This window comes from Sorex araneus, chromosome 1, assembly GCF_027595985.1.
Source record: "Sorex araneus isolate mSorAra2 chromosome 1, mSorAra2.pri, whole genome shotgun sequence".
In the NCBI taxonomy this organism is placed as follows: domain Eukaryota; kingdom Metazoa; phylum Chordata; class Mammalia; order Eulipotyphla; family Soricidae; genus Sorex; species Sorex araneus.
This window is the reverse complement of record NC_073302.1, coordinates 125,759,716-125,786,337: the sequence shown is the minus strand read 5'-3', so window position 1 is coordinate 125,786,337 and position 26,622 is coordinate 125,759,716. Positions and strand designations below refer to the sequence as shown.

General features: G+C 44.3%; 1 protein-coding gene across 1 annotated transcript in view; it reads right to left on the bottom strand.

Annotated features, from left to right (window-relative positions):
* Positions 1–25,282, bottom strand: part of OSMR (oncostatin M receptor) — a 41,740-nt gene extending 16,458 nt beyond the window's left edge. Inside the window, exons 1-11 of the mRNA XM_055145412.1 lie at positions 25,236–25,282; positions 23,360–23,408; positions 21,412–21,590; positions 14,517–14,685; positions 11,713–11,982; positions 10,604–10,721; positions 9,667–9,818; positions 7,385–7,527; positions 6,024–6,174; positions 4,972–5,048; positions 1,900–2,131 (exon numbers count right to left, since the gene is read on the bottom strand). Of these exons, the coding sequence (XP_055001387.1) occupies positions 1,900–2,131; positions 4,972–5,048; positions 6,024–6,174; positions 7,385–7,527; positions 9,667–9,818; positions 10,604–10,721; positions 11,713–11,982; positions 14,517–14,685; positions 21,412–21,590; positions 23,360–23,408; positions 25,236–25,238 (1,543 nt within the window). The 5' untranslated portion in view covers positions 25,239–25,282. The remainder of the gene's footprint in view (positions 1–1,899; positions 2,132–4,971; positions 5,049–6,023; positions 6,175–7,384; positions 7,528–9,666; positions 9,819–10,603; positions 10,722–11,712; positions 11,983–14,516; positions 14,686–21,411; positions 21,591–23,359; positions 23,409–25,235) is intronic.
* Positions 25,283–26,622: the final 1,340 nt, after the last annotated feature.

The following is a 26,622-nucleotide window of genomic DNA, read 5'->3' as shown; positions in this document are numbered from 1 at the left end:
ACTCTATTCCAAAAAGACACTGATGCTCCTGTGTTCACAGTAGCCATCTGGAAACAGCCCAAGTGCCCAAGAACAGATGACTGGAGCAAAAACTGTGGTACACAAGGGAACACAGTGGAATACCACTCAGCTATAAGGAAAGATGAAATCTCTGCCCCTGGCAGGCAGGCTTGAATGGTGGTGGGGAAACTTGAGCCAAACATAATGCCCAACTGCTCCAGACGGGGGCAGGTGCTGTCCCTCCGCCTGCCCTCTAGGAGCCCTGGTGGTCGCCATTATCTAGAAGTCAGCGACTAGCTCCAGGTATGAGCAGTGGTGGTGGCAAACGCCAGGCCTCACGGGACAGGGGAGGAGTGGGCCCTTCTCCTTCCCCCCACCCCGATGGGACTTCAAGATGACACCACATCTGGCCACTGTCTACTTAAGCTCCCACATGGTCACGATCCAGAAGCACACAAATGAATCTCGGATCCGAGCGACTTGCTGCAGCGACCTCTTCAGACCCTAATTATTAAAATTTTAGAATTCCTAGAGCGCATGGCCACTCTGGCGGCTGTGCGACATTATAATGTATCCATAACAAGCAACACAAAACACATTGTCTAGCATTGTCTTTTCGGCAAATATGCGTGGTGGTGGGACTGGTCTCTAAATATTGAAGGTAACTAACGTAGAGAAAGAGAGGATGGTGCAAATTGTCTGCAACACAAGCAGGGGGAGGTGTGGAATGGTGGAGGTGGGGGTGGGGTGAGGTACTGGGGATTTTGGTGGTGGAAAACGTGCACTGGTGAAGGGATGGGTGTTTGATGACTGTATGATCGAAGCTCAAACATGAAGGTTTTGTTACTGTACCTCACGGTGAATCAATAAAAAACAAAAACAAAAAAACATAATGCTCAAAAGTAGAGAGAGAGTATTGGGAAAATTGCCTGCAATGGGGGCAGGATGTACTGGGATGGGTGTGGGGATAAACTGGGGACACTGTTGGTGGAAAGTGTGCACTGGTGGAGGGATGGGTGTTTGATCATTGAACGGCTGAATCTCGAACATGAAAGCTTTTTGTTTGTTTTATTTTTTTTTTAAATTTTGTTGAATCACCGTGGGATAGTTAAAAGCTTTCACAATTTGGGTTACAATCACACAATGATCAAACACCCATCCCTCCACCAGTGCACATTCCCTCCCGCCAATATCTCCGGTAACCCCTCCCTTTCCCACCCTCCCCCTGCCTCCCCATACTCTCTCTCTACTTTTGGGCATTATGGCTTGAACATGAAAGCTTTGTAACTGTATCTCATGGTGATAAAAAAAATAAAAGTAATGTGGAGTTCATGCCCAATACAATCAGCTTAATCAATGGCTGAATAATTAGCAGTACTCCTACATTTAAAAAAAAAAGGAAATGTAAAATCACGCAATTTCCATCCTGTTTGCTCTTCGGGCAGACGAGGAGTGAGCCTAGCATCAGCTCTGATTCTACTGCGTAGGCGAAGTGCCACTAGAAAGCTGATGCCATTTGTCCTTATGATGGTTGGAAATGCTGCTGGGTCTTTATTGCTGAAGACTGATTATCTACAATATCATGAGCACAACCCAGACTGCACAAGCCCCAGTGCACATTAATATCAGCTCTCACTTGTGCTGGGGCATTAACTTGAGTGAATGCCAGGTAGTTTCCTACGTTGGCTGAAGCAGTGTCTTGAACTATGGCTGAAATGCCATTCTTCCCACGCCGAAGAGCACTGTCCCAGGAAACTGTTGTCATTCCCGGACCAATGTGAAATGGCACAGTGGCATTTGGCAGCGAGACCTTTTGTCTTCCCCGGTTACCATCTTTCTAACCACACAACTCATTAACACCATCCACACTATTTTTGAGACTCAGAAGCAAGCTTAAACAAGACTCACTGTTTTCAGGCTCCCCAGAGATGACAAGGACTGATGCAGGTGACAAGCCTGCACTGTTGGCTGCTGTGACAAGGATCTCGTAAGACGACCGCTTGAGGGTTAGCACCTTGCTATGGGCCGGAACAGGAATGGAGTCAAAGTGTAGCTCGGATGGTTCGTCTAGATTTTTTGTAGTTATGTTATAAAAGAGAATCTTTCCATTGGTATGTAATCTTGAAAGAGGCTGAAAAAAAATATTGGTACTTGTTTCAAAATGGGCTTTCCTCTAGAAGAATTCCTCTAGAAGAATTTGTGTGGTTACATTTTTTTCATTTCTTCCTGCCTTTCATTGCCTTACAGAAAGGAGAGAGTGAGAGAAAGAAAGAGAGAAAGAGAGATGGGGGGAGGGAGATAGGTAGAGAGAGAGGGAGGGAGATAGAGAGAGGGGAAGGGAGGGAGGGAGGGAGGGAGGGAGGGAGAGAGGGAGGGAGGCAGGGAGATAGAGTGCACAGCAGTATCCAAAGATCAAACCAGTTTAATGAATACAATAACCCTCTACACCAGCTTCAGGCAGGTACTAGCAGGAGTCCAGGATTTTGGGGAATGTGTTTCACAAGACTGTGTGTCCAGATAAAAATGGGGACAGGAATTGAAAGCAAGGAGATTCTTTAACTCTGTTTTAAAATAACAGCATACCTCTTGACCGTGAACATTACAAAACAGTAACAAGATAGTACTGGCACAAAAAGATGGTGTACATACCAATCAATAGAACAGAGCCCAGAAATAAATGCACACATACATGCATATCTAATCTATCATAAAGGACTCAAGACCATATACTGGAGGAAAGAAAGTCTGTTCAGCAACTGGTAGTAGGAAAACTGGACCTCCACATGCAAAATCTAATAGAACAACCCTAGAGCACCACTTAATATCATATGCCTGGAGCACTATAACACTGTCATCCTGTTGCTCATCGATTTGCTCGAACGGGCACCAGTAACATCTCCATTGTGAGACTTGTTACTGTTTTTGGCATATCAAATATGCCACGGGGAGCTCGCCAGGCTCTGCCGTGCAGGCGAGATACTCTTGGTTGCTTGTCGGGCTCTCCAAGAGGGATGAAGGAATTGAACCTGGGTCGGCTGCATGCAAGGCAAATGCCTGACCCACTCTGCTATTGCTCCAGTCCATCATATGCCTAAACTAACAAAATGAATAAGACCCCAAACCATAAACTGTGTAGAGGAAAACATAGGTGGTATACCGTATGACCTTAACTTTTAAAGATGCATTTGGAGTCTTAAATGGATTTCAGTGAAAATGGATTGTTGTGTAAAAAGCTTCTACACAGTGAAATAAACTCCCACACAGACTACAAGGCAGTATAACAATTGGAAAGAACTATTTACATATCATGTGTCTAATACAGTGTTGCTCTCAAAAATAGGCAAAGAATCCACATAACACTTCTAAAAAGAAAAAATTCAAATTTTAAAAATGGGCAAAAGACCTAAATATGCAATTCTCTAAAGATATACAAAAAAAAAACATGTGCAACATTACTTATTAGGGAAATTCAAATCACAACAAGATATCACCAGTGAGAATGGCCTATATAAAAAAAGATCAAAACTGACAAGTGTTGGCAGAAATGTAGGGTAAAAAGAGATTCTGAAACCTGTAAGTTGGTGCAGATGCTATAGAAAGTACTATGGCAATTCCTTTGAAAAAAGGCGGGGTGGGGGGGGAAATGCCATTTATCTGCAGGAAATGGCATTTCTGATAATGCTAATTCAGAACATTTGCATCCCTCTGTTTAGAGAAGCATTATACACAATGGCCAAAACAATGAATTATTTAAATGCTCATTTCAGAAGCTTGGATAAAGAAACAGTGGTCTGTCTGCTCAAGGGAATATTATGCTGCCAGCCAATAGATGAAATATTGCCATTTGAGACAAACTGATGGACCTTGAGGTGATTATGCCCATGAAATACATAGAACATAATTACTGGTTGTTTTTCATTCACATGTGAACTATAAATAAATGAAGCAAGTCAACCAAAAAGGATAACTCCTCGATTTGGTGTAAGCAATGGTAGTGGGGTAGCACTGAAACTTGGAATTTCGGTAGCAGGTAGAGTGAAGTCCATATACCTACAGAGAGGCCAGACTACAGCCCTTACATTCTGTAATGTAAAAATAATGGAAAAGCAATAAAAGAAGCTCGGGGACCTATTCGAACAAACACTCCCTGGCAGCAAGGGGAGGAGGTAGGAGGGGAAATCTTTCACCCATCAACCTCAGTGAGGGCTGTCTCCAGGCCTCTCTCCCTCTTCCAGCTGTGTTCTCCCTGCACAGCTGTACCGGAGCCCACGATTCACCCTCGCTACCCTCCAGGTTGCAGAGAATTCCCTGCACTGGACTCTGAAAGAGACTGTGTCTCTTTGACCTCTCCTGCAAGGACAGACGGTGCCCTGACATGCACAGACCAAGCTCTGACAACAGGCTCTGGGGCTGATGCCTGGTTAGAGGCAGGGCTTGATGCAGAAGGCCGGGGGCAGAGGCGGGAAGAAGAGGAAGCTAGTCTGGGAACGGAGGCCAAGCCGCCCCGTACGGCTGGACTCTGAGGCACCAGAACCAGAACTTGGCCTTGCAGGCTGTTTGATGAAGGGATGCCAGTTAAGGCAGAAGGGCAAAACTTTTAGCATCAGAGTTTCTTAGCTTATCATAACTTTTTAATATATGGAAGTATTAAACTATGCATAATTCGTAAAAAATGGTATGTAATTCTCTCCACTTGCAAAAGTCTGGGGGGAGGGTTGCCGAGATACAGGTTCTAGCACCCACAAAAGGCCATACGTGCCACAGCTCCCCATGTGTAGGGGTCCCAAATGACAATATTTCATCTATTGACTGGCATCATAATCCCCCATGGGAGCTGGGATTCTGCCTTGGAGGGAAGACTGTTTCCTGTGTCACCTGGTGGCCTCCCAGCTGGTAACCTCAAGAAAGTCTTGTCCTGCGTTGTCCCATATAGTGCCAAGCGAGCCTGTTGTTAGCTTCTGTGCATCTTACCTTCCAGAATAAAGTTACATTATATTGTTCTTGCGTGGATTCCACTATTCGCCAGACATCAAGAGCCTCCGAGGGTGCTTCAAAAGACAAAGAAGAAGTCCTTGGATGGATGGATGTACAGAAAGAGATGGATTTAACACTTTTCTAACTGTCTACCAAGTGCCACTGGCCTTGGTAGGCTGGTTGACTTGGTAGACAGCCTTGCTTAACATTTTTCTTTTTTTAACCTTCTCCGACTTCTACCCACTTGTTCAAGGCCGTTTTTCACACCTCCCCAGGCACACATGCCATGTGCCTTATAAAAAGTCAGTTGCATTTGAGCAGGGGAAAAAAAAATGGAAAACCCACATGATCACCAAGCCTCAGAGCTTCTGGAAGCTTCCAGAGAATTTTGGAATCATTCCTTGGCCTGATACTAGATCAGTTGAGTAAATTTCCCAGTGTTCGACATTCTAGGAGCATCAGGCCACTGCTGCTTCCTGGCCTCATTTGCAAAGGTCATAAGAAGTCACTTCATCACTTTGTAATTTCAGTGACTATTAAAAAATAAATAAATTTACAAAGAAGTCATTAAGAGCCCTGGGGGCAGCTCGAACTCTACAAGTCAGGGCTCAGCCTTTCCTTCTCGGGGAAGATCCAAACACAGTTGCATTTTCAAACAGCTTGAACTGATTGTGATGAGATCAGCGCTTCCCTTGGCATGAGCACTACGGTCTTCTCAAGTCCCAGTTAAGCGTTGATCCTAACTGATCCAGTGCCAGGCCCAACATGGACGTAGCAATAACAGGAGCTAACAAGCCAGTTTTGGCAAAATCAAAGAACAGAAGGAAATTGTGCAACGTAAATAATACCAAAAGCAAATGTTTGCGGTGAATTTTTCCCACTGACAACTATTAGGCATTCTATTCAGTATTTTTTAAAGATGGTTTCCAGCCCCTGCTCTAATTATTTTCTCCTCAATTATTAGTAGAACCAAAAGCACTCACGGGTATCAAGCCTTATCCTACAAGTCAGTCTAGGACCTTGGGTTAAATGTGAGGGAGTGAACATACCAGTTTCAAGTGTGCTGAAATTCTGAGCAACTGTTTCGCTCCATTTCCAGAAGTGATTGGAATCAGCACAGCGCACCTGCACCACATACTCTGTGGAAGGTTCCAGATCTTGCCAGAGGTACTCACCATCCATTTTGATGGAAACATTGTGCTTGATTTGAGAGAGTGAGTGAGAGAGAGAGAGGGAGAGAGGGAGAGAGAGAAGAAATGTTGGTATGCATACTTCATTGTAAAGACAAATCGTAACGTTGCAAATAATAATTTGTAGTATGAATTGCTTTTAGGAAAAAAAGAAAATCCCTAAGACATCTTTCCGAAATCTTAAAAATCTATGCCTCACTTGATGGTGTTTTAACTTCAGAGATAACCCACACCATCTGAACTCACATGAAAATAAGAATTGAAAGAGTCTCTGTTTAGGATACACAAAAGGTTCTTAAATATAGAAAAATCCTGCAAGACACAGAAACATCCATTTAAAAGGCCATATGCACACCATTATTCATTGCAGCACTTTGCTTAATAGCTGGGGTATAGAATCAGCGATGTCCAACAACAAATGAATATGATGACAAAGGTGTAGTGTGTATGTACACACATACACACACGAATACTATACAGCTACCAGGAATGATGAAATTATGTAGCTCACTGCAACTTGGATGGAACTGGAAGATATCATATTAAGTGAAATAAATCAGAAGAAGTAAAGATACCAAATGATACCACTTCTCTGTGGTATATAGAATAGACAAAGGAATTCAAAGGATTTGGGGAGGGGGGAACACCTGGATTACCCTTGACCTTTGACCATAGAAATGAGATGAACAGGAAAGGAAAGATACTGAGGGGGGAAGAAAGATAATCAGATGTCAGGTAACGGGAATTGGGCACACCTGTCGCATAGAGGTATGGTATCTGTTTCTATATAAAACACAGAGCCAGGGCCGGAACAATAGCACAGCAGGTAGGGCATTTGCCTTGCACATGGCAGACCTTAATTCAATCCCCGGCATCTCATATGGTCCCCCAAGCACCACCAGGAGTAAGTCCTGAGTCCAGAGCCAGGAGTAACCCCTGAGCATCACTGGGTGTGACCCAAAAAAAGGCAATTAAAAAATAATTTTTTTAAAAAACCAGATTCAACAACACTATAAGAGTGAGACCAAAATGACAATGATCAAACGTAAAATAGTGTTTGCTAAGGAGACAGGCTGGGGCACGGGAGGGAGCCTGGGAACACTGTTAGAGGGAAGTTAGTGCTGGTAAGGGGACTAGTGTGGAACACCGTATGCCTGAAACTCTAGAGTGAAGGATTTTGGTCACAAATCATGGCAAAGAAAATTAAGCAGCAGTCTTACTTGTATGACTGTTCCTTCATGTTGAAGTTCAAGCTGACACAAAAGTGAAGATTTATTCCCAAGAGAGTGTACCTTCCAAGTTATGGTGGCATTCCTGGCAGTGACATTTTTAGGGAATAAATTGAAAGGAGCCTTTGGGTGGACTGTCAAGAAAAGAAAGCAAAGTTAAAAAAAATTGAGCACAAATCTAAAAATATCATGGTAAATAGTTCACATCTTCACTTATTTACTCAATAAATATTTAGTTTTGAGAAAAGAGCACATAAACCAGATTTACAGCAACAAACTAACTATAACTTCACCTCGGATCCCCACATACGTATTAGAAAACTATAAAAAGGATAGAAAAAAAGATACTTGAGACTCTTAAAATTAAGCGAAAGGGAAGTCAGAACTTGAGAAACAGCCCATGAGGAGAATATAACAGAATGACACAAAGTTTAAAATAACATAAATAATGTTAAGGATAGACCCGGGTTGTGTTCCAGCATCCTGTATGGTCCCTCAAGCACCTCTAGGCATGATTCCTGAGTGCAGAGTCAGGAGTTAATTCCTGAGCATGGCCAGGTGTGGTCCCAAAACAAAACAACAACAAAAGTCAAGGATACAGACCAAAGGTATTCAATGTGCAAAATATGAAAATTCCATCAATTTCTATGACCAACAGATGTGAATACTAAGATGACTCTCTCAAGATGCTGCTAAAGTTACAGATTTTAAAACAGATCCATGAGGTAAGGTAAATACATCTGAAATGAATGTATTTCCCAATGGAAAACTAGAAATTGCTTTTCAATAGTCAAATAGAAATTTTGGAACAAAAACAGATCTCAAATGAAAATAGTCTGGATGATGCTCGGGTCTTGGAAAGATTTCCCACATGTCTATGCTGTGGAAAGCTGTGGACTGACCCCATGTAAGGGGAAACTGCTGGAACACTTGAAAGGATAAGAGCAGCAGACAGACTAGAGAAGACCAAAGGGTGGGTGAAGGATTGCTGAACTGGTGGTCAACTGACTTTATCTTTTAAAAATTCTGTCGTCTTGGGGCCAGGGCTGGGATTAAGGTGCTTGTCTCTCATGTGGCAAAACCTGATTCAATCCCTGGCACTGCATATAGTCCCCTGAAGCAATGCCAGGAACACCCCGCTAAGCACCATGCCAGGAACAGGTCCTGAGCAATATGACGTATGGCCTTGAAATCCACTGCCCCTCACTAATTCTGTCCTTTAACCCTGGGCACAAGTAGAGGAATGAATGGAGTATCAGAATTCTGAATTTTCTAACTGAAAAAACAGAAGAACGAGAATTTCAGAAAGCTGAAAATCACTAAAGAGATTGCTATAGGGCACAGAAACAATATGTGAAAGAAGAACAATAAAAGCTATAACAATAAACAATAAGTATTGTTTGTAGTGTGGTAAATACAGAAGACTCTTTTTTCCTCATAAGTTCTTCCAGGGATGTGAAATGCTATAATGTACCCATCCAAATAGAAAAAAATGAAAAGAGAAACAATCCTAATTGAGAGAGAATATCATGATCTAAGGGGTAAGGCTATAATTGGAGAATTCATCATTTGGTTGATCATTTGGCATTACCTCACAAACTTTCAAACTTTCTATGTGAGGACCAATTCCACTTGTAGGTCTATTCAAGAAAAACACTGTAGATGTGTATTCATGCATGCATAAAATATTTACACTGTAGCCAAAAGTAAAAAACCCTTGACGCAACCTAAAAATTCATTAACCATATGCATAAGTAAAATATTTATACAATGAAATACTCTGGCACAGAGCAAATGAACGACAGCAGCACTCAACATATGGGCAAATCATAGCCATTTCATATTCTATAGAAGGAGTTACTCTATTATTACATACAGCTTGCTATCTTTTGTATATGCCCAAACCAAGCAAATAAAAGCAATCCTTTTAGGATTGCAAATAAATGAGAACACATATGTGTTTGAATCTCTATCTTACTGAAAGGAGCAGGAGAGAAGAATAGTAGATGAAATGAGTTATTATCAGAGTTCTAGTTTTGAAGTTGAGCCATGCACTCTTTGGTACTTAGTGTGTTGATGAAACAAACTAACAAAGGCCCCTATTCTGTGATTGTGACTACACCCCTGAAGAGAAGTGATGAAGGAGAGCAGTAAAGGAAAACTATCCCTCGGGATGTGAACAAGGCAAACCCTACAGTGCATTTACTCACGTCCACAGTGTGTCAAACAAGGGTGTTAGAAAGCCCGGAGGCCTACCGCACTCTCTCACCTACCTCGATGAGTCAGGTTAAAGCCAATATTGGCACTTCTCCTTCCTAAGCTGTATTCGGCCACAAGGGTGAAGTTATACATTTCTTGTGAATCTTGAGTTATTTGCCAATTGCAACAGTTTTTCTGTTGACAAAGGATCTTATTCCCAGAAATTCTTTTTAAAAAAACAGAAAAACAATGTCAGGGTTTACCCTTTAGTCAACACAGATGTCTAATCCTGCTTTTTTTTTTTCAAAGTCCACTCAGCTCAAGTCCAGATGACAGCACAGTCCTATCACCAACAAACACTTATAATAAAAAAGCTGTTTCAATATATTTGATGAAAATGGTACAGTGTGTAATGAGGTGCCAGAGACCATAAGGGGGTTAAGGCACTGGTCTGGCAGACAACCAACCCTGGTTCAATCCCTGGTTTCCAGGTGACTGAGAATTCCTGGGAGGGGCATCCAGGCTTTCAGAGCACCACGTGGGAGACCCCTAAAATAGATACAACAATCAACTGATAACAAATATCTAAATAGATACAGTGGCTTGGACCACACTCAGCTATGCTCACAGCTTAGCTCTGAGCTTAGGGATTGTGCCTTGTGTGCTCAGGGGACCATATGTGATGCTGGGGATGGAACCAGAATCCTGTACTATCTATGGTACAATCTGGATAGTCTTGAAAAATGAGAACTTAGGCAGGTCCAGATCACCAGCTCTGGAAGTATTTTTATACCATGATCTGTCCTTTAATTTTTAGATGATCTGATTTTTGTTTTGTTTTGTTCTAAAGTATTGCTCACAGAGAGCTCTTGAATTCTTCCTGACTTGGAAAGGGTAGCTTTACTATATATGCTCAAGGTTTCTGCAATAGCAAAGTGCGGCTTTTGTGATACCAATACAAGCGCTTTACACCAGGAACAGTCTACCACAGTGCAAACAGAGGTGACTTACGATTCCAGTAGACTATAATGTACAGAAAGTTGCTCATGAGCTAACTCAGTCCCCGGGTCCCAAGTACAGGTCAAGGTCTTGAAGTCCTGGGTTTCACAAGAAAAGTCCTTAAGTTTTTCTGTTCAATCAAAGAAAAACAGATGAAAGACCCAGTGAAACCTTCATGGAAGAACAAGTTAATGGAGAGCACTCTTTAGGGTCCGAGGCCACAGTTACTCTCAATGAGGGAAGGAGCACGTAAGTGGAAGCCCACTTATTAGCAGCTCCAGAAAGCCACATTTCAGGCCTCTCATCTTGTTGGCCCTCCTCCACCCTTCCCTGAGCTTTCCTGGGGTGCAGTGAAGGTTGGCATAGTGGGTATTCTGCAATTGGTGGGCATGCACTGTGTCCATGGGGTGGAAGGTGCATCTCTAGAGCCTGTTATAAGGCACTGACACATAATGCTGACTGGCACATCCCATGAGCGAGAGAATGAATGAATGGCATCAGCAAAGGGGAGAAGAGGCTATAAGAGGTAGGAGTTCCCTAGAATTGCACCCCAAAATGTTTCCTCTCCACCAGGTCACCAATGGAAGCTTCTGACAATTCCCACACCCAGTGAAGAACTGCAGTGGTCTCATTGTCTGAAGACCTACTGTGTGCAGCTACTGTGCTGGGGACAGGTCCCGTTTATGCTCACAACCACCATGACTGGCACACAGGGGAAGAAACAGACTCTGAGGGGCTAGGAAACCGGCCAAGAGAGCACACCTAGACACAGGAAGAAGGTTCCAGTCCATGTATTCAACCGTGGCATCTCTTGGGACCCCTCTCCTCCCTTAGAATCTTGTGTTAATCCCAGTAAGACTGAAGCAAAGCAAGCTATTTTCCTAGGTCATGCCTTGAACTTTCATCTCTTCAGTAGTCTTGAGTTTTAGGAATGAAATGTCAAGAAGCTCAAGAATGCAGCAGGAAATCTTGCAAGTATAGAATAGACTTTGTCAAAATCTATTCTAGAAGATTTAGTAAACAAAGGAAAACTGAGATCAGGAGTAGAAAAGCTTGGTGACCTCTGGCAAATTATTTCATCAGTAATGGGAAGTGCGGGTCAGAGGAATGAGCATACTTACCATTGACATAGAGAACAAAGCCTTCATAATCTGTGTCCGTTTTACATAAGATATTCGTCCCTGTTGCTCTAATGAAAGGAACATGTATCAAATGCAACACAGCAACATTTGAGTCGAGCAGTTCTCCGTATATCTCTTTATCTTCCACATAACATGATATGTTGTTTTGGTGATTCCTAGAAATGTAGCACATGGTGACATTGGAGCCCTCTTCCACCACCTTTTCTTTAGGGAAAACCAACAGTGATTTATCTGCAAATGAATACAGGACTGCAAAAACAAGAGACAGCTGAGTTAGAATCTCACTCCAAATTCAAACCACCTCCTTTTTACCTCACTCTCAACTTTATTACATAAAATCCCCTGCTCTTCTTATCAAAACAATGGCTTTAAGATAGCCACCTCAATGGTATTTTGCCACCATTGGGTTACTGTGACAAAGGGGGTGTTGTATTGATCTTGGTCCTGGGGAAACACGTTGAATGGCTTCTGTGCATTATCCATTATCATCCTTATCTAACAAAACTGAGGTGGGCGGGACTGAAGCCCAGTTCATCTGCTCACAGATAGCAAAGTCATGTTCACACTCACCAGGTCTGCTCAGCCCCAAAGCCATCTGTCCCTCCCGGTCACTAACCTGTGCTGTAGATCACAGTAATTCCCACCTTCTCAGAGATATCTCAGATATCCCCTCCTGCAGTTTCTCCCTCTGCCTCTGCGGGGGCCCTGCAGTGGCTCACGGCCACTCCTGCTGATGCTCACAGGTCTGAGTATTCAGTACCTCTTGGCTGTGCTGGGGGCAGTAGGGTGGTGGTGGGGGACACCACTAGGGTTTTGCACAAAGGTGCTCAGTGGGGCTTCCCCTCCAGCATGCCCTGAGCGAAGCCAGATAGTCTCCCTTTCCCCGTGTTTGGCATGTGCTCTGCCACTTGACTGCCTCTGTCCAACTTCCCTTTCTTTCACTATTTTCTTAATCTTTACATTTCCTTTCAGGGCATTGCTCTGTCAGCAGTAGGATGCTAGGTTAAAAGTCTTTAGGGCTCACAGAAGAGATCAAAGGGCTGAGCACCTACCTTGTATGCAGGAGGCCTGGCCTAATCTCCCACATAGTAGTGGACCCCCAGGTACAGCAGAAAGCAGCCCTTAAGCACTAAGCTGGAGTAACGCCCCCAAATTGCTGGTGTGGGCCCCAAAACAAAGCCAAGAAATAAAGATCATGGACTCTGAGCCAGATGGACTGGGGAGGAATCTCAGATCCATCATTGAGGGCCATGATAAATTTGCTGGAGTTCTTTAAGCTATCTGTGCCTCAGTTTCTTCATTTATAACATTCGAGAACAATAATCCATACCTCTAGAGGCCCACGAAAGATTAAACTAGTATGTGTAATGCTTAAGTCAGTGACTGGACTACATATTTAATTCTCTTACTAGTATGAAATATCATAATCCCTAGGAGAGCCATGGATTAATGAGCTGTCAGTTTAGATTTTAAAATTTGCTTAAACATTCAACAAAGGCATGGCAGGGTTTTCAAATGACCTAGGTTATCTAGCTGAGAGCACCAAATGCTTTTGCCACTGAAATAACTTATTGGCTTAGCTGAAGTATAAAACCAAACTGTGGCAAAACTCACTCTATATCTTATATCAATAATAACCCAGATTAAGAGATTTATATAACTACACAAATGAAGAATTAGTTCAATGTTCCCCTATTTCTCCCTTCTATTTATATTTGGTAATGATAAGCCATTGCTTCAGGCCAAGTGCAGCTAATATCTGTTTTTATAAATAAAGTTTTATTAGAACACAAGCATGTAAGTGAAATGAGTCAGAAAGAGAGGGACAGACATAGAAGGACTGCACTCATTTGTGGCATATAGAATAACATCACATCAGGCTGGCACCCCAGGACAATAGAAACAAGGGCCAGGAGGATTGCCCCATAGCTGGAAGACTGCTTCATGATTGGAGGGGAGAAGGCAGATGGAATAGAGAAGGGATCACTAAGAAAATGATGGCTGGAGGAACCAGTTGGGATGGAAGATGCATGCCGAAAGTAGATAATGGACCAAACATGATGACCTCTCAGTGTCTTTTGGGCACATAATGCCCAAAAGTAGAGAGAGAGTATGGGGAATATTATCTGCCATGGAGACTGGGGGAGGGTGGGATAGGGGGGCTGTAGGGGGATATTGGTGGTGGGGAATGTGCACTGGTGGAGGGATGGGTGTTTGATCATTGTGAGATTGTAACCCAAACATGAAAGCTTGTAACATCTCACGGTGATTCAATAAAATAAAATATTAAAAAAAATAAAGAATACAAGCATTGTGGTATTTGACTGACACATTGTGACTGCTTACGCATTGCAACAACAGAGCAGAAGTCAAAGCTTGTAGTCTGCAAGGCCTAAAATAGTTCCCATTTGCCCTTCGCAGAAAAAAACTCCCCATCGTTGCTCAAGATACATGTACATTTTGTGTGGTCTGAACAAAAACATACACACTTTAGGTCATTCTTAGCATTCTATAATGAACACACCTTATGTAGTTGGAAAATGAACACAAAGTTATCTTAATTTGCATAATTATCTCAATGAATAAATTATGTGGCACTTTAGATGCCTGTCTCTCTGACAAGTTTCTGACCCATGCTTTTTAATTCTGGTAGAAACCAAAGGAAAATAATGTCTCTGCCTCCCCCCAAGTTCCTCATGGGGGGAACTTCCATGATTTGACAATGGATCCCAACTAATATTAGATGTTACAACTCTTCATGCTCTGATTGCCTTACTTCTTACCATGAACTTCCTCCCAGGAACTCCATTCATTCCAGACCCTCCGCTTGATGCTGCTGGCATCATCACCCATCAAACTTCTTATTCTTACAAAGTGGGTGGCACATTCCAGTGGTAGCTCAGATTCCCAGCTCCACTGCAGAGTGTGGTTCGCTGCAGTGGTATAATTCTCCTAGAAATAGTGAGATTGGGAAACATTTGGCTATGCTTTCCTGGAAAATGGTGTGACTCAACGTACCTAACATACACACTTGAGATTCTACTGCAGTACTACATTATAAACAAGTGTAGTCCATTCCAGCCGATCAGCTCCCTGTCTACCCAAAGTCTCAGAAGCAGTTACAGTCTTTTGTCTTTTGAAAACTCATCACCCGATGCCATTAGATTCCAAGGATTAATGTGAGCCAAGTGAGAGAAAATTGAAACTACGAAAGTCTTGAGGAAAGAAACAGTACTGGCCACATAGAAACTGATAAGAGCATTCTTGCCGACAAAAAACAGTTAATAAATTCATTTATTTTTAACAGTTTTGGGGAGGTGAACCACACGTGTCAGTGCTCAGAGCTTACTCTTGGCTCTGCGTTCAGGGATCACTCCTAGTGGGGCTCAGGGAACCATCTGTGGTGCGGGGGATTGAACCCAAGTCAGCTACATGCAAGGTAAGTGCCCTACCTGATGTACTATCGTCCAGCCCTTGTTCATGTGTTTTGTAAAAGTCAGTTAGATTGATGAATTTTTAATCAGGCCAGACCACGTTGGTTACAGCTCAGTAGAGGCTGGTTTGTGGATGGTACAGCCTAGTTCTATTGCCTCTGAGATGTCAAGACTTTCCATGTCTTCCTTGTCCTTTTGTTCCATACTTTTTTCAGATGTGGTGTCCCCATGAGCCTCCTTGAATTTCATTTCTCAGTGTCTTCCCAGATGTGTCTTCCCAAGTGACCGGTGCACTCCCTGGCGGGCACTGAGACAATCTAGGGGGTGGTAGTGCCCTCGGGTGCAACGGAGGGATACTTTCTGCTTGTGCACTTAAGAAAAGGTAGATTTCTAGGAGACACAATGATCATCCTGTGTGCATTTGTGAAAAGGGGGTGACGATCGAAATCAGCTTGGGAATCTCTACTCTATCAGGATCTCTATCGATCAATGGGATGATGATCCGGATCTCTACTGGCCGGAGATGTCAATCATATAGAAACATCTTACATTGCTCTGCGAGAAACTGAGACGCTGAATTGCTGTGTGTTCTTTAGGCACAGACCTTCCTTCTAATTTTTCTAAGACACTGGCTCTCTGATTCTAACTGGAGAACCTGTTATCTTATGATCTCACCCAAATGTTCCCCATTTCCGCAGCCTGCGAAGGCCCCTCACCTCCCCTGTCATTCACTTCGCTCTGCCCCTCTCTGTGCCTCTCTTAGGGCTTATTGTAACCTAGCAACCCAGGAAGGAATCTTCTCCCTGGACCCAGTGGTTGACCCCGCTCCTTTGGGATAGTGACACACATGTCCACCTCCGTGCTCACTCACACTGTCCCTGGATTTGGGGCACTTTGCAATGGGAACGTGTCCCATGCTTCAAGCCCCCACCATTCCCCCTCTCCTTTCCAGAGTCTTTCTTGTGCTTTCCTCTAATGCCATCTAGCCCCGCCCCTCCGGAGGGCCTTACGGACACTGGGTTCGATTACTGGCATTTCACCTGGGGCTGCTTCCCTGGTGTGAGCGTGGCTCCAAGAGAGAGCGAAAAGGCGTGTTTCTGCCTCAACCCCCCACAAGGCTCCAGCACTCAGGCTGCTCTTGGACCCCTTCAGGATACTTGCTGTCCATCCTTCTGTGGGGGGAGGTAAAGGCAACAGAGCCTTGTGCTTCTGGAGGAAATGAAGCCCACCTTCTTGTTTTTGAGAGCCAAAGGCCAGCTGTACAGCAAGGGGATGGAGTCACACACACCTCAATTGACCTGGAGTCAGCAAACCTGAAGACTTTCCCTCCTCTTGGTCTTCCCTCTAGTACATGTCCTCCACGCCGACCCTGAGCACCACTAGGTGTAGTCCTGGTGGCCACTGGGCACTCGGAGGAGAGCCCCCTTCCCCAGATAACAGGAAGAATAAGCCTGTGCCCATGACGAGCTACACAGGCCCTTGTGTGAGAACATCCCTATTCTTGCAGGTGTTTTTTCGCTCTCTGTAGGGAACTGCAACTGAGGAAGATTTGTTTCATTTTGGTTTACTGCATAACTGGCATTACTGTAAAACAAAACTTTTGTATCATGAGTTTTGACTTCCGATCCGGGTGCCTTTCAATAGTTAATAAGGGCAACCTCAAGGACATTTTGCTTAAATATGGTTCAAAGTCAGTGTCATAAAATCCTATGAGTAATAGAACTGAAAAACATAGTGTTCCAAATTTATTTGAAAAGCACCTGCTATGGCCAGAGTGATAGTACAGCAGACAGGGAGCTTGCCTTGCAATGCGGCCAACCTGCTTCGATCCCTGGCACCCCATATGGTCTCCTAAGCCCCATCAGGACGGATCCCTGAGACAGAGCCAGGAGTAAACCAGGTATGGCTCAAAATAATAATAGCACTGTAGCACTGTCATCCTGTTGTTCATTGATTTTGCTTGAGCAGGCACCAGTAACGTCTCTATTGTGAGACTTGTTATTACTGTTTTTGGCATCTTGAATACTCCACAGGTAGCTTGCCGGGCTCTGCCACACGGGCGAGATACTCTTGGTAGCTTGCTGGGCTCTGTGAGAGGGATGGAGCAATCGAACCCAGGTTGGCCATGTGCAAGGCAAATGCCCTACCCGCTGTGCTATCACTCCAGTCCCAAAATAATAATAATAATAATTAATAAATCAAAAAGACTCTGTCATGGAGACAGGCTGGTGTGTGGGAGGGAAACCAGGACACTTGTGGAGGGAAAGGGACACTGGCAAAGGGCTAAGTGTTGGAACATTGCATGCCTGAAACCCAGTCATAAATAACTTCGCAACTCACAGTGACTAAAACTGTTTAAAAAGTCCATCTCCAAAAAAGGAAATTTTACGAAAGGAACGACATCAACAATGGAGACCTTACTGTCCTGTCTCCAAGCCACAAACTGACTTCGCCCTTTACCAGACCGGCCTGCCTGGCCCACCTTGTTCTGTACACGGTGAGTGACTCCTAGTGCCCCCAACATCTCCACCCTGCAGCTGAGCTGGCTATCAGGAAACGTCCAATCAGATCTTCTTTTGTCCCATCCCCACTTCTTACTCTCAGGATCAGAAAGAAAATCTGAGCATGGCTCCCAGCCTCCTGCATGGCGGCCCTGGGCCCCACCTGGCCTCAAGTTTTTTGAGCCGGAAGCACCCAGCCCCTCCCGCCCACAGGAGCTCAGAGCTGCTGCATCTCCCTAGAACATTCCTCTCCATGCCCCCTGCTCCAGCAGCTCCTAATTCCACATTCTGGCTCCAACTATGCCTCCTCCTTGCCAGAACAGGTCTAACCCCCACCCCACTTGTGATGCCCCCAAAGTAATCCAGGTGCTCACACTTGCGGCTGCATCTCCTCAGGCTCGGGGCTAAGGGCCCAGGTCTGAAAAATGCCGGGATCTGGGTCTGTAGTCTACAATCTGGCTGACTCCAGCAGCTCCTGGGCTGGCTTGCGCTTTATTCCTCCCAGACACTGTTCTGTGTGCATTCTGTGCAGCCTCCACTTGCCTTTGTGGTTTTCACAGCCTTGTCATGAGGACGCAGAACTTTTCTTGAATGCACTGATTCAGTGATTTTTTTTAAAAAAAAAACTGTGCTAAATTGGGTTTGGGCTGTTTTCTTTGATTCAGATGGTGAGTTTAATTTGGCCCAGAGAAGACAGGAGTCAGTCAGAAGAAACTGGCGCGGACCATAACACACAAATCCAGCTGAGGTCACATGTGTGCCTGAGGCGTGCGCTTCTCCCCCCGATGACGGCCATGCCAGGCCTCTGTCCAAGCTAGAGCACTTACACTGCTCGCCTCCTGCCAGTGGATGAATCATAAAACCAGAGAATCATAAAACCAGGCGCTGGAAGGGCGTCCGCACAGAGCCTGGCGATGCTGGATGGCCAGCGCTGATGGGAGGTAACTATGTGTCCTGGGTCCAGCAGGAGCATGGAGACAGCAGTCGCCTTTGATTCGCTGGGAAATGCAATAATCAGAGCCATGGAGTGCGAAGCCTCCTCTTTTCTCCAAGAATGAGGGAGCATCAGGAGTCTTAGTGCATCCTCAACTGGGGGGGTCTCATATCCCTCATGTCCCTCCAGACATTAGCTGGAGACACTTTCAGATCACAGCATCTCGGCATCCTCTGTCTGGGACTCACAGCCCCTGGTGGTCAGCCGACAGGACAGGGCATCACTGCCGTCTGGGCATGAGGGCGAAGGGAGGGGGCTACCCAGGCTCTGACATGGCCAAACTTCTTTCGTTTGGTTTTCTGAGCTCCTTGGGGGTCACGGTGAGCCGGATTTATGGGGACAATACAACAGAAAGGCAAAGCTCTTAAGAGATCTCCCGCTTCTCTAGGCTACACAAGTAGCTTTCACTCTGACCACTCCTCTAAGAACGAGCAGGTCGCAGGTGAGCAGATAAGGACACCTGTGTGCGAGGAAGAGAAAGGACAAGGTCCACATGGTCTGGGGCTGCGTGATTTCCTCCCCAGAACAGGAAGTCCTGTTTTCTGGGGAAATGGATGATGGGGTGAACTCCGTCTGCGGACTTTCCCTATTCATGGTGAGTGTTAGTGTTTCACAAATTTCTTCAGCATTTCTCTCAAGTTTCTCAGCCTAAGTGTGATCCATGCTAAAAATTTTACTGGGCCCATAATAACAGTCAGCAGGTCCATAAAAAAAATACAAAACTGTTAGTAAGAGTAAAATAAAGCTCCGGGAAGCCCACTGATGTGCCTAAAGCAGCACACAGGTGTTTGGTTGCTCTATGGGGATACTTGCTTGTATTCTCTGATATACAAAAAGAATCACTTCACTTGTATTCTCTGATATACATTCTCCGTCCCTCTCGGAGAGCCCAGCAAGCTACCGAGAATATCCAGCTCTCATGGAAGAGCTTCGCAAGCTCCCCGTGGCATATTCGATATGCCAAATACAGTAACCATAACAGGTCTCATTCCCTTGGCCCTGAAGGAGACTCCAATCATTGGAAAGACGAGTAAAGAGAGGCTGATAAAATATCAGGGCTGAGATGAATGGAGACATTACTGGTGCCTGCTCAAGCAAACTGATGAACAACGGGATGACAGTGACAGTGACAGTGACAGTGATTAAGAGGTGGGATAGTGGGAAGAGGTGCTGGTGGGGGAAGTAAACACCGCACACAGGTTTTGCCACTGCTTGCGATCAGAACACTAAACAACACTCCTTGTGGGAAATGGCACTTTGACGGGATTATGGACGTTGGTAGAATTTAGACCTGTGGCCAATCCTAAATCGAGACTAATTGTTAGAGTCTAAGAGTCAGGTCACTCACTCAGAGCTCAAATACAGGAATGGAGATGGATTGTAACAGTCTTTAAAATTAGTGGTCTGTGGCCAAAGAGAGAGTACAGTGGGTACAGCACTTACCTTGCACACAGCTGATCTGGGTTCAATCCCCAGCAGCATATGGTCCCCTGAGCACTGCCAAGAGGCATTCCAGAGCCTAGAGTCAAGAATAATCCCTGAACAATAATCCCTGGCCCCCAAATAAAGCGAACAAACAAAAGTAATGGCCTACATGCTTTGACATAGGATCTGTCAGGATCTCTGCATCCTGGTCTTCACTGCTTTGAGAGAAGAGTAATATCCACCGGGCAGAGAGAGGTCCCTGGCAAGGACACATTTCTGAGTCACCCTTCCCTCCAAAAGGAGCTTTCTTCAGTGAGAAAACGTCCGGCAGTTCATGAACATGAATGAACATGTGTGTATGTTCATTATTAAGGTTCCTCAGAGAGATGTGTATTCACTCCTCAGAACATAATAGAACATAATTGCAAGAAACCACCAAAGTGTTCCCATGTTTAGGGTGAAGAAATGTTAGTCAATATTTAGACAATAATAGGCAATAATAGACACAATCATAGCTTGAGCCAAGACAAATGATCCCAAATCATTTAAAGACTAAAGCAGCATGGCACTAAGACTGTTCTTAATTTGCCTCATGTAAGGTACAAAAGACAGAAGCAGGCTGGAGTGATCGCACAGAGGGTAGGGCATTTGCCTTGCACACGGCCGACCTGGGTTCGATTCCCAGCATCATCCCATATGGTCCCCTGAGCACCGCCAGGAGTAATTCCTGAGTGCAGAGCCAGAAGTAACCCCTGTGCATTGCAGGGTGTGACCCAAAAAGAAAAAAAAAAGAGACAGAAGCTACTCTTCTGCATGATTGGTCCATGAAGTACTTCTGTTGGCTAGAATATACAGCATTAGCATTCATTTGTCCTTTGCATTTCAGTTCTATATATAAGCAAAGAAATTGACTAGTATGCTTCAGTGGCAAAAAAATCTATGCCAAAGTATGCCAAGCAATGTTAAACTATGACATTTTATTTAGGAAAATTTCCAGTAGACAAGTAAGGGAGAGGAATAAAGAGGCTGAACTACATGGATCTTCATGGATCAACCACTTTTTGGAATATGTACCCCAAAAGTCTTCCTGTGGACAAAGTAGCACCAGGAAATGGTCTATTTTCTTAACACATCCCATCCAAATTACATATGAAAGGTGTCACACAACTTTGTCCTACATCCTTCCTCTTAGCTAAAAACAGAAATACAATTGTTTGGGAAAACTAAGCTGCTATAATTTTTCCATGTTGGAAATTCTTTTGTTACAAAGGACAAGTCATTGCATCACAACAGTAAATTTTAAATATTGATTAAAAATACTTACCACCCATATGACATTGGATGTATTAACTCTACTGATCTCAATCTGGAAAATCATTTTTAATTGGTCTGCTTGGTCATTAGAAAGATTGTGAACATTCCACTGTAAATGTAAACGCTGCTGAGAAGAACTGGTGGTTACTTTCAGAGATCCAGGAATCAATGACAAAGGGTCATAAAAGGCTGAAAGACCAAGACAAGATGTGAGATGATATTTAATAAGCACCCGATTGTGTGGTCACAATAATTAGACTACTAAATCGTATTGCTATTTAGCTTTGGAAAATATGACTAAATTGTGCATCTGGAATCTCATACCTTTAAAAGCTGAAAGAAAATTTGGAAATCACTTGGAAGGTAAAGAAATTAAGATCCAGAAAAGTGAAATGACTAGTTCAACAATATCATGCAAGTTAACAAATGGATAAACAGTTAAATCAAAGAGTACCTTACTGGGCAATTTCACTGGTTTAGAAATTTATAGAAAGTCTATCTATAATGAAGATTCTCTTGCTATAAAGCCTGAATTTCTGGCATCAAATTAAATTTTTTTTCTCTTCAAAAGCCAATTTTTAAACTTTATTAAATAAATAGCCATATAGTCGAAATATCCCATTCCCAGACATGACTGCTTATACGTAAATGCACTAAACTAAAAAAAAAAACAAAACACCGTTAGTGAGAATTCACTGAAAATCTTGGACAAGTACTGAGACTTTACTATGAACAAAATTTATAGCGAATTTTGTGAAATGAAGAGACAGCAAACCTTTAAAGAGTTTAGTTGCATAACAGACTCAAAAGAAGACTTGAGAGTCAAACAGGAAACAGGTTGCCAGAGTCAGCGACCTTAGGAAACAGCCCCAAATTGAAGATAAGCCCTGATAAGGAGTTAAATCACTGCTGATTCTTAGACAAGAACAAACCACTGCTCTTTACTTATGACAGGGGAACACCTCACATATTCCAAAGGGATTATGTACTACTGATTCAACTGGTGTTGTGGCTTGGTTTGAGAAGGTCTGATGTGAGTTGGAAGTCATGTGGAGGTTTTGGAAGATGAACACCCCACTGAAAAAAATGATGGCTTTACCGGATATGGTACAAAACAGACATCATCTTCTAAGCATTTGTTTCTCTAGTTCTATGGGTACTTTCCCTATATAAAATCCTCCGGCACTTAGTGTAAAAAGCAAGAAAGTAACTCCTCTTCTATCAGTAAAACAGAAAGCACTATCCAATACTGACGAATGTTCCAAAGTTGCCATTGTAGAAATGCATTATTTTCCACAGGGAGATAAAAATGATAGCAGCAGTGCTGAGCACATCGTAATGAGAATGCACAGTACCAAGGACTCTCCTGGAATGCCGCTACAAGCTGAGAGGCAGTAAACAGCTATAGAGAAGGAAATGGAGTAACAGTGAGGCTAAATAATCAGACATAGCTATATGGAATTAAATATAGATTTTTTTTAAAAAAAAACTAAGATCTGCCTTCCCCTAGGCTGTACTGTCTCCCAACCATTAAGACAGGCCATTTTTTCCAATCAGAGGTCACCAGCTGTGTAATGTCTGAGAGGCTTCATGGCTCATTCTATTTCCTGCCAAGCTCAGGGCTCTGAACTATGATGGAACTCTGGATGAAGCAAGAGAGTCGAGAAGTTCTCCTATCCAGACCACGTTACAAGCTGCCCATTGATCACTGCGCTGACCAGGAAAATCAGGGTCATAACATGGCTTATTAAAATGGGGAGTCAAGATGGAAGGGGTCAAAACCAAGGTAACCATTGCTTTGAGAAAGTGGTACATCCATGTAGTACTAAGTATCTTAGGACTTGATACTACTTAGTACTAAGATGACTAAGTAGTCATCTTCCAAGGAAAAATACTCTTATTGCCTCATTTTTTTTTTGTCGGTGTGCTTTTATCTTTGTGCTCTTTCCACATCTTACCTTCACTCTGATAAATTTTCAAAAACAGCAATGCCAAGAGGAACATTGGCTGAAAGAGAACAAGGGCAGCCATCGGTTCCGGTGTCCTGAAAAAAGAGAAATCACACAGAAGCAACATTTGAATTTACTCAAAATTGCACTCTGAACAGGTTTCCTTGAGCCATTTTGTTGTTGTTGTTGTTTTCAGAAAACGGCATTCAAGTTTCCCATTCTTCTCTCCTCCCTGTGTCCACACCCCTGCTTGTGTAACTCTAGAGCCCTCCTACTCCTGCCACTGAATGAAAGTCCCACTCCCCTTCCTGCAAATATTCCTTTGGCCAAAGATGAGGCAGAGATGACGGCGCGCCAGGGCGCTGCCCGGGCTTGAAGGCACCGCATAGATTCCTGCTCGCTCTTTAGCGTTTCCAACTTTGGCCCGAAAAGGGTGTGTCTGGGCCGTCCTGCTGGAGCTACGAGGAGGAGAAAGAACAACAAGAGAGGCAGAACCCAGTTAAGCTCTGCCGCTCCAGCTGGAGCCGGCCCAGGTCAGCCAGCAGCTGGGCTGTGCCCCGGCCAAGAAGGGCTGATCCCAGCTGTGGAAGTCCCGGGGTTACTGCCATGCACCAGCCAGGCTTTGCGGCTGCAGAAAATTCATCCAGAATTTCTTTGCGCCAAGGGAAGATTGGTGAGGAAAGGCAGAGCAGAGGAACTGAGATGAAATACAAAAGCAAACTTCAGTTGGAAAGGGAGCAGATGGCAGTGTCAGGGGACTGCATGTGAGTTAATTGCCAGGAGAGAGTCTAATCCACTGTTTCCTGACCTTCTTGTTAAAATCCCACCTATGTGTTGGCTGGTGTAAGTACACACACACACACACACACACATACACACACACAGAGAGAGAGAGAGAGAGAGAGAGAGAGAGAGAGAGAGAGAGAGAGAGAGAGAGAGAGAACTATTACTCAGCTATACAAAACAGATGAAATCATGAAGTTCACGCTACATGGAGCTAAAGGGTATCATGTTCAGTGAAGTCAGTCAGAAGGAAGGAATACATACAGAATGTTGGCTCTCATATGAGAATTATAAAGGAACATGGTAAGTGAATAACAAGCAGCCAATGGTCACATTGTGGGTGAGAATCAGCCTGCGGAACTGAGCTTACTAAGAGGTTGGGGTGGAAGGATGGCAGTGGACATAGAGACATTGGTGGAGGGATGCCTGCACTCTGGTGACAGGTGGGCACTGGTACTCTGTATCCCTGAGATGTTATATTAACAGCATTGTAAATCGCCAGTGCCTAAATAAAAATTGAAGGGAATAAAATCCCTCCTGGGTGCTAAATGGAAACCAGACTTCTGGTGGTGAGCATAATAGAAATAGAGATGTTGATTTTTTAAGTCTGGACACCTGAAAACTACATGATATTAATCCATTAACATTACTGCATTTAAAACACTGTGCTAAAGAAAAATAAGACCATTCCACCTAAAGGGAAAGTTTCCCATCTGATCAAAAATAATTTTCACTTCTCATAGAAGACTATTTTAACCTACAGACCAAAGGAAATTGTGGATTTTCTTTCAGGATCCTGGACCAGGGGACAATGCAGAAGCCCAAGTGACCTCACAAAGGAGATGTTCTTAATTGAACAATAAATGCATGTCACCGGAAACAATGAATTTCACTTTTCTCCTCTAAACTCTGACTCATCCCAGCAAGCTGCAATGGAATAGTCAAGTCCATTTTTGCTTTCTTGAAGCCCATCAAAACAAAACCTTCAGCGAACCACAACAATGTTCACCATCTGCTCTGTGCTACCCTGTACTTACTGTTTAAAATAGTATTTGTAAGTAAATAAGAATAAGAGTGAAGACAGGAAGAGGGTTAAGCCTACCATTACACTACTCCAGGGGCTCCAAGCTGCTTCCTGAGAAAGGCCAATTGCCCGCTAGCGGCAGGCTCCGCATTCCTCCCGGCACTGCCTCCACTGCTCCGGCGTTTGGCCACCAGCTCATGCCACCTCCTCAAGCCTCTGCTTACCACGCTAACGATGTTCCCACTACACCTGAATAGCAAAGCCACAGGGACATTCTGAGTGTCCAGAACACCCATGGGAGAGGAAGGAGACTGCACAGAACCAAGGGGGAGCAAAGGGAAACGGCAAGTGAGGTGTCCAACACCAAGCAACCGGCTCTCTCTAGGGGTGCTGCCTCCCTTCTCCTGAGCACTCATTCCCAGAGGCAGGCCAGATTCAGCCCCTGAATCCTAACAGTCAGCAGCGTATGGAACAGGGATACTGCTGCCTCATGTTCTCTGTATGAACGAACTGTTCACACAGTGTCTAAAAAGTTACCAGTCTAAGTAAGTCAAATATTTTACCTGTGCTATTTGACTCAATGTTTCTAAAACTTAAGCCCATTTCACGGTATCACTGTCATCCTGTTGCTCACCGATTTGCTCGAGCGGGCACCAGTAACATCTCCATTGTGAGACTCATTGTTACTGGTTTTGGCATATCCAATACGCCACGGGTAGCTTGCCAGGCTCTGCTGTGCAGGTGGGATACTCTCGGTAGTTTGCCGGGCTCTCTGAGAGGGGCAGAGGAATCGAACTCGGGTCAGTTGCGTGCAAGGCAAACACCCTACTGCTGTGCTATCTCTCCAGCTCAGCCCATTTCCGGGGCAGAAAAATTACAAAAACTTGGAAGCCACTTTTTAAGGAAGGAGAGCCCAAAATTAAAGACTGAAAAGCTGTCACACAACCAGAGTTAAGAAAGAAGAGTATTGGAGCTGGAGCAATAGCACAGCGGGTAGGGCATTTGCCTTGCACGTGGCTGACCCAGGTTCAATTCCCAGCATCCCATATGGTCCCCCGAACACTGCCAGGAGTAATTCCTGAGTGCAGAGCCAGGAGTCAGCCTGAGCATCGCTGAGTGTGACCCCCCGCCAAAAAAAGGAAGAAAAGTATTTAGCAAGGCCAGGATTAGGGGGTTTGATCTCAGAGCTGTCCTGCCTGGGGGCTGACCTACCCCACCGTCTCGGCCCCTGCAGGCTGGGAATGGGAGGTGAATCCCAACAGAGGGACTGTCTTTCCTTCCAGCTGTCCTACTGGTGCAGTCAGACTGGGCAGCTGAGCACTGTGGTCCTTGTCTGTGAGACCCAAGCAGTGGTCTGTGGTGGCGTGGCCGGGGACTCAGTCACTAGGTTCCAGGCCTCGAGTCCCCCAGGAGCGCTTGCAGACTTTGTGTCAAGACAGAGCCATAATTTCTGTCATAACACATT